Raw genomic sequence first — 8,691 nt, 5'->3', positions numbered from 1 at the left:
TAACCTTTCCTAACCACGATAAGCCGACACATTAGTGCGTATCACACAGAGAAAGGTAACTGTCAAACCTAAAAGCTTTTGTTAAAAGCAGGTTATAGAACTTGTTAAAAGCAGAAATGCATGTTCAGCCACATCAGTTACATGATGCATTCCCAAACCCAGCATTCATTACGAGCACTTTCATTCAATGCAAACAGGTGTCGTCTCTGTTGTTCCCTGACGATTATGCATTTCAGCACAGCAGTCTGCAGGACAATAATGCGAAGCATGACTTCAGCAGATAATACACACTCAGCGTGCCGATGAAAGCCCATGGAAAAGCACATGAGAGAGCCCCTCAGTCACAAAGCAACATCAAAGCCGGGGTGCGACGGTCCCCATCTACGGCATGGAGAAGCCACTCTGCTTTTATCTGTAAATCTTTCAAGGCGAGATTACAGCTGGCCTTCAGTCGTAAAAACCCACTTGTTCCTGGTACTTGCTTTTTGCAAACCTCTGCACAATTCAGCATCATGCATGATGTGAAGTATATCACACACAATAAATGACACATATATGTTTGCTATAAAACATATCACTGATCTGCTTTATCCAGTCGTGATCCTTTAAGGTCACAGGGCTGCTGATTGCAAGATATAAGTGTAAAAATCCCTCCATCACAAAAGCTGAGTGTTTACCTCTTCACTTAAGGTTATGCTGCGCTATATCAGAAAATAAAAAACAAACTTATACCTGAAACCTCCAAGGCAAATCTGTGAGTGAGAGTGTGTGTCTATATTTACTAGACTGAGACTTTTAAACAGATGAGAGGAAGGGATTCTATCACAACAATCCTCCTTGATCTTTTATCTGTAAGGGAAACAACTGGGGTTAAAGGTCACCAGAGCTGCAGTATGCCTCTCCAGTGGGCTCTCTTGCTGCATTGAAAACCTAGATTCACACAGACACACGGCTTGGATGGCCCAATAGGAGCGCATTAGGAATATGGTATGCTCTATATGGGTCATTCTCAAACATGTTGACTTTCCGACTAAATTAATAACTTGTAAATGAATACATTTTTAAAAATGGGGGGGAAAGAACATTTAAACGATCGTTTCTTACTCTGAAATGTGATTTTCAAAGTATTCTTCCCTAACTTTTTGTTTTTCTAAAGTTTAACATTGATATAAATGAAAAGAAATCAATGACATGAAATTGATGGACAAACATTATTTTAGTTTATGCATAATACTAATTACAGAGACGGACGGACAGACAGATAGTTTAGGGAAATGTGTTTTACCATATTTTGAGAATAGTCAGGAGTATAGTCATAAAAACTTACTGGTTGATCTGTGCTGATCCCGTCACATCATTCCTCCCCAAAATGACAACTGAGAATTTTTTTTCCCCCAAGCAGTCATTTCCATATCTATGTCATTTTTAACTTCAACTTCTTAGCATCCATGACACAACTGCCACATTTACAGTTTTTTTTTTTTTCTTTCATATCATCTATGATCCCATTCTGTTGTAGGCCGGCCTAAGTACAAACAATTGGTCAGCTAACAATTAGAAAAAGGAACTACCGGTATATAAATATTCTGATTCAGTTTTACCAAAAAATGCCTTTAATAAAGAAAAAGCAACAGGGGTTCCTAAATTATATGTTTCTGATCACCTCTCTACCTCCTTTCTCGTAATTATTTTGCCTTTTCTGCCTCTCTTTCTTTCACAACTGTGCAACCATGGCAACTTGCTGTGCAAGGTGTGAGCTCCAGGTGGAAGTCAAGGCCAGGGAGAGGACACGACTTCTACGCCTGACATTTGAGCTGCTCTGACTCGTATAATTGAGGAAAGCATGAAAAACATTTTGCCATGAATATGCATATTTTGCCACAGGCAGTCTAAGCAATATTCAAAATGTCTATTTGTCAGTCGTTCCTCATTTACATAATGACACATTCTTTCTTTCACAGGATTTGTGGACTGACTGAGTGTACTCACAAATCACTGCCAAAAGCTTCCCTTATGACCCACCTTATTTATCAGCCACTATGTGCACTGGGCATCAAAAAGACAGACGTGCTTTTGCTGACAGTGCATACTAATTCACTAGATTCGGGTCAACTCAAATGGAAAAAGATTATCAGTAATGCCTAATGATGTGCACAGAAGCACAGGTCAAACAGTGATCAGTGTCTAAAATCAATGGCATGACTAACTTAATGGCCAAGGCAAACCCCCTGGGGTGATGTCTGTCAGTCATTTACAGAAGGTGGTCCTGAAGGTGGTGAGCTAGAGATGAGGCGCTCTGCTGGCAATAGGCTAATTGTATGCAGTGTCACATAGCTATTAGTGTCTCACACCTCTAAGCATCTCATTCTATTCCCAGACATTTGGCCATGAACACAAATTCCTGTTTGTGTTTATCAGGTGAACCACTGTCGCTTGTTCCTTTGTCTTTTTTGTTGACCAAAATAATGATGACAAATAGAGAGACAGAATTCTGTATATCTGTATCCTTGTTCATGCTCCCCTGTGCACCTAAGAACCTGCCTCTGTTTTTGTCAATACATTGATGTATATTTAGTGGGGACTGAGAGCACATTGGAAATCTGGGATTTAAAATTTAATTTAAACCTGCTAATAAACAGAAAGGTTTAGAATTTTGACACAAACACACAAAAAGTTATGAAGAACAAAAATTTAAGATTCTGCACTGTTTCTATGGCACTAATCCAATAACCAAACTTGACAATGAGAAGTTACTGTATGTGTACATACGGCCAGATGTTCTTGCTTCCATTGAAGTACTCTAAGATGCTCTATGTATCATTTAAATCATTAAACATAAAATGATAAAAAATTATTAATTCAATAATTTAATCAATTCAATAATGAATTGAACTCAAACTGAAATTGAAATTAAAAACTTTCCAAAATGTTTCTAAATTGTAATTTAAATTTGTACTAAATCAGAAAAAGAACGTTTGGACCTCTTTCCAGAGAGAGCTCAATGCACACATTTCTCTAAAACTAATAGAATATCCTCTAAATGTTACACTAAACCATCAATCCTCAAGAACAATGTTGGCATAAAATTTGTCTGCTACATTGCGATTAACTATTATCCCTGCGGATACATGGACAATCCAGCTTTGAGACCTCTGCCATTTGGATTTTGCACTCTCTCTGACTGTTAAGCCTGAGCATTGATCGATGACATTTCAACACATTAGGCTGGACTGCCCTCAACATCACGGCAGTCTCCACGGGTGCTGAGAAAGCATTGCTGTGACGTGACTGCCAGAGGCTATGGAGGATTCTGGCTCCTTGCGAGCGAGGGCTTGGGACTAAGACATTGAAACTGGGATCCACCGAGCACGATTAGCTGAATTGATGGCTATGCACTGCGTACAGGCTTTTAAGCTTACCTGAGGAAGAATGAGGCTGCTGAGCTGGTTTGGGGTGCTGGTGGGATGGCTGGCTGGCCATGGTGGGTCAGTTTATGTCCTGATGGAGAAACCAAGGGTACAGCACTGGCCTGACTGGACCTGGAGGCTACAGTTGCCAAACTGTCCTTCTCTATGGTAGGACTCTGTTGGGGGGGAGAGAAATACTATTAGAATGACAGTGTAGTAAATGTTGCTTTAAAGTCATCATGGAAATGGAAGTTGAGATTAGTATTTTCTTCTTTATTGTGACGTATATCAGAGTGAAACAGCTTCACGAACAAAAAAAAATGTAGGGCAGGACTTCATTTTGTCCAACGATTGGATGGAATTGATTGGATCGTTTATGAGGGACAGGTTGCCCTGTCCTCGCGCCAGTAACACATCATCAGAGAAGAGGTGTCGGCGCAAGAGGAAGGAGAAGTTATTTTGATTAAAGACTACAGTGCGAGGACATATGAATAAAAAAAAAAATACAGCAATATTCCATAAAAAAATAAGAATTGTCCATTTTAATTTCATGGTGACTTTAAATAAAAAAAGTAAAAATGATCATTTCCTCAACCTCATGTCGTTCCAAACCTGTATGCACAAAAATTGTACACAAAAAACAACACCACATTTTTCCAAAATATATTCTTTTATGTTTCACAGAAGAAAAACATACAGGATATGACTACAGAATATACATTTTTGGGTGAACTATGACTAAGTATGAGATAAGGATGAGAAGTATGACAACAATGATGATCAATGCATCATAATTGAAGCTGCTGTAGGTAACTTTTGAAAAAAATGTATTTGCTAAAACTGTCATTATGTCCTGACAGTAGAATATGAGACAGATATTCTGTGTAAAAATCAAGCTCCTCTGGCTCCTCCCAGTGGTCCTATTGCCATTTGCAAGAAATACACGCTCCCGGTCAGAAACAACCAATCAGAGCCAGGAGGAGTGTCTTAGCAGTGTCAATCACGCTCGTGTACGCGCTGATCACACCCCTCTCTTGCACAGCGCGAGCCGTCGTTCAAACTCAAGATTGCCGGCGTGCTGCAGCTGTGCTTATGACGGAGAAACAACCTAAACTGCCAATTCTCGAGTGACACCTGCTCATAAAACAAAGAGGTAAAAGGAAAAAGACTGATGACGATAAACAAGCGAAAAAGAAAGAATTACACAGAGCCCATTGACTCGGTGTCAAAACTCTAGCCGCATAAGATGTAGATAAAATGTCACGCACTCTGCTAAGCAACAATTGAAACCTGCTAATTCACTGGCTTGTCATGTTGCTGAAATAATGTACTAGCACACCTTATCTAGCATTATATATCGCTAGAATAATTACTTACATACTGTAACGTTAGTTACCGTTATATTAACGTTATCTTACTAGCTATTTATAACTTATAGAAAGAGTGCAACGTTATAAAGTTACATGTAGGCTATTGCAAAATACATAATGATTTGAGGACCAAGTTTGTAGTCAAAGTATGGGCAGGCCATAGTCAATGTAAAGCATATTATTGACGTTTAGTCCCTATTAGTGAATGTGCCATATAATTTTTTATCCGCTGTTATCGGTGGCCCTGTTTACTAGCCTGCGCGTTCACGACAGGCTCCGCTGTGGAGGGAGGGCTGTAGCGCAGCAGAGAGCAAGGGGGTGGGACCTGTAAGTTGTGCTTGTTCAAATTTTCAGGCTAAGTCAACGTTTTCTCAAAACTCCCTACTGGAGCTTTAAGGTCTCTGTGAGAAAATACATGAGATGGGGGGAGTTATGGAGCAGACCGCAGTAGAAGGAAGCATCGGATTTGCTCCTCAAGAATGTTTTGACCTCTTTTCAGACTATTTGCACAAGTAACTTCATAACTCTATTCAGAACTTTGTTTTACATCCATCCTGAATAGTTTGGTTTGTTCCAAACTGAAGCAAAATCGCCCACAATTCTAGTGTGATACGTGCCGTCACGGAAAATTTGTTTTGAAATCATTTTTTTTCAAATGATAACAACATTTTTTTTTTATTACTTATAATCATTTCAGTACCCTGTTGATTATCACAGCTCTAGTTTACACCAGATAAACACTGCAGTCATGGCATGATTGTGTCTGGAGGAGAGTAGGTTGCTGAAGAGTGTGCTTTTTCTCTACACTCTTTCAGTCTTTGGCTAACAGGATTACAAACACATTCCATAATATCACAAGCACAGCCTGCTGTAAAGTAATGAAATCCTGTGGGATACTTCGCAAATACTGGTGACAAAAATGCAAGGCCTTCTCGTGCAGAAGTAATATGAAAGCAGCCAAGCAGCCCATGAACTATACAAGGGGCCACTTCTCAGTCATACTAATAAATATAACAAAACCATTTTCTCTTTTTAACAGCTATAACACCCATCATCCTTGCTTTATGGGTATTGTTTTTATATAAATGCAGTGGTGTTAGGCTATTGGCTGAGGGAAACCAGCAAAGTTCAAATGCTGAAGAAAACCACTAGATATTTGTGCTCATGAGCAAGGCACTCCAGGAACTATTCATGAGGAGTTTAACAAGTAGCTCCAGATCAAATGCACCTGCTATCTGTTATGTGAGACTTAGTGTGCTTTCACATTGTAAACAATTAATCTTCCAAATTCCTCTAAAGATACAAGGGCCAAACATAAGTGTCATTCAAGCCCCCTTATAATTCTAAGCCCAGTCATTTTAAGATAACTTCAATAAATATTGGTATCTTTGCATAAGCTGTTACACACTCAAGTTGCTTAAACTTGTATGATTTTAAAACACAATTATTACGAAAATGTCAAAGCTGCTCTTTTCCATAATGTCACAACTGTGTGGTAGAACACACAAGACGAGGAAGATGAAGATTCAAAACGGTCTTTAATAGCATCCAAAAAGGGTAGACAGGTAAACTCAGAGTAGCATTGACGTTGAATAGATTAGACTGGACAACCAAACACTGAAAACACAAGAACTGAAGTACTAAGACTAACCAGGTGAACTAATACCGGGTTCCAGGGCTTTGTGGGCAGAACAGCAGTCCAACTGCTCCATGGGGCAGGAGTGGCGGGGTCAAACCTGCGGAAAACTATAAAAGGAGTTGGGAGAGGACGCTGAGAAAGCGAGCTACTGGCTGTGGCTCCGGAGGAAACACAATGTTTGGGGGTCAACACCCCTGTAAAGGCAGCTGCAGGGGGTGGCTGGGAGACGTCCCCTATATGCGTCCCCGACGCATATAATGATCCAATCATGTAGGCACTTCTGGGAATGTAATTTTACTGTTTTTCACCATATGGTAATTCCTTTTAACAAATTTGGCAGTATTTTACAGTAAAATTACACATAATGTCACTTTAAACCATGTACAGTCTTTCAGCATATATGATAAGTATTGACAGTTAACAAACAATTAACAGTTTTTTACTGTAGTAAATTCTTGACTGTGTACAATTTGAGTTCCCAGGCATGCTAAATTAAAAACTGCAGCGCTAGTCTAACAAATCTTAAACATTCACAATGAACCCATGAGTTTCTAAATAATCTCTTTGGTCATGTGTTATTTCACCAAAGGCACTGTCACGAGGTGGGTTTGTGTCTTGTCATGTTTAGTGGTTCCCTGTCTTGTCCATTAGTAATCCCAGGTGTTTCTTGTTAACCACGCCCCCTTGTTATCCTGTCTAGCTCGTTTGTCCCTGATTATTTAAGCCCTGTGTTTCTGCCCTGTCTTTGTGAGTTGTTGAATGTATGTTCTGTTCCAGGATTAACGTGAGTGTTGGTCGTTCCTGTGTAAAGATTCCTGTTCCAAGTTCTGAGTCTCTGTTTATAGTTTGTTTTAATAAAGCGTGTACACTGCGTTTGGATCCAGCCTCCTCTCTGCCTTCACCGCATCATGTTACAGATCATCACAGAACAATTCACCACAATATGGATCCAGCAGTTGTCAGCAACCAGGCCCTCAGAAGTTTCCTTGCCTCGATATTTCAGGAAGGCCAGTCCATCGAGAGGTACGTGAGGGACTTTATGTCGTGCTGTCGTCTGGGGGCTTTAGACGACCTCGAGCTCATGGACTTGTTTTGGAGCAGGTTGGACGAGGACGTTGCCCAGTTAATGCCGGATGACTGTACCAGCTGGACCCTGGAGGGGTATGTCAACCTGGCCCTCTTCTGGAGTGGTTCATCATTTACTGTGGGCGTGGAGGAGAAGCGGCACGTCAGCCCAGCCGAGACCGCGCTCCTCAAGCCCGCGCCTCACGTCTGCTCAGCCGAACCCGCGCTGCACGTCTGCTCCGCCAAACCCACTCTTCGTGTCGGACCCCTCGAGCCTGTATTCCGCACTGGTTCTGTTGAATTTGCTAATCCAGAGACCGCGGCGGAGGTTTCGCCGGCCGAACCGGAGTTTGAACGCGTCAAGTGAGTCAAGTGAGTCAAGTGAGTCAAGTGAATCTAGCCCCGAGTCAAGTGCCGAGCCGAATAAATCAAGTAAGTCAAGTGCTGTGTCAAGTGAATCAAGTGCTGTGTCAAGTGAATCGAGTGAGTCAAGAGCCGAGTCAAGTGAGTCTAGTGCCGAGACAAGTGAATCGAGTGCTGAATCTAACCAAGTGAGTGAATCCAGCCAAGTGAAAGATCAAAGCCCAGTGAAGCGCCGTCGCAGAAGGAAGATGAGGACTCGTTTGGCTCGCCAGGCTCCGGAGGGCGTTCCCAGATGCCTCTCCCTGCCGGCCCCGCCTCTGCGCCTCGCTTGCCGCCTCTGCGCCTCGCCCTGCCGCCTCTGCGCCTCGCCCTGCCGGCCCCGCCTCTGCGCCTCGCCCTGCCTGCGCCCTTCAAGCTCCGGGAGGGCTTTCCTGAACCCGTGGATTTCCCCAAGTATTTTTGGGGGGGGGGGGGGGCCAAGGGTCCGGTGAGGAGACCATGAGGGCTGCGCCGCCATGGTCGTCTGCAGGGGCTTCACCTCCATGGCCGCCATCTCGTCCTGCTCCGCCCTGGCCGCCATCTCGTCCTGCTCCGCCCTGGCCGCCCACGCTCTGCGGTCCAGGCCCGTCGTGGCTATGTCCTGGTCCCGTTCCCCTGCACGGGCCTGGCCCTCCATCCCTCCCCCAGGATCGCCTTCGCTTTACCCCCCACCTGGATCGTCTTTGGAGCGTCTGGAAGCCGCTCCTTAAGGGGGGGGTTATGTCACGATGTGGGTTTGTGTCTTGTCATGTTTAGTGGTTCCCTGTCTTGTCCATTAGTTATCCCAGGTGTTTCTTGTTAACCACGC

At 42.8% G+C, this 8,691-nt stretch overlaps 1 protein-coding gene across 1 annotated transcript in view; it reads right to left on the bottom strand.

The window, feature by feature from the left end:
- Nucleotides 1-845: 845 nt before the first annotated feature.
- LOC130091743 (kinesin-like protein KIF26A) overlaps nt 846-8,691 on the bottom strand; it is an 80,576-nt gene continuing 72,730 nt past the window's right edge. The window contains exons 4-5 of the mRNA XM_056259794.1: nt 3,420-3,583; nt 846-930 (exon numbers count right to left, since the gene is read on the bottom strand). Of these exons, the coding sequence (XP_056115769.1) occupies nt 846-930; nt 3,420-3,583 (249 nt within the window). The remainder of the gene's footprint in view (nt 931-3,419; nt 3,584-8,691) is intronic.

The sequence above is a fragment of the Rhinichthys klamathensis genome, unplaced genomic scaffold (assembly GCF_029890125.1).
Source record: "Rhinichthys klamathensis goyatoka isolate OS25496 unplaced genomic scaffold, OSU_Roscu_1.1 h1tg000170l_1, whole genome shotgun sequence".
Lineage (NCBI taxonomy): Eukaryota > Metazoa > Chordata > Actinopteri > Cypriniformes > Leuciscidae > Rhinichthys > Rhinichthys klamathensis.
This window is presented reverse-complemented; position numbering and strand designations above follow the sequence as displayed.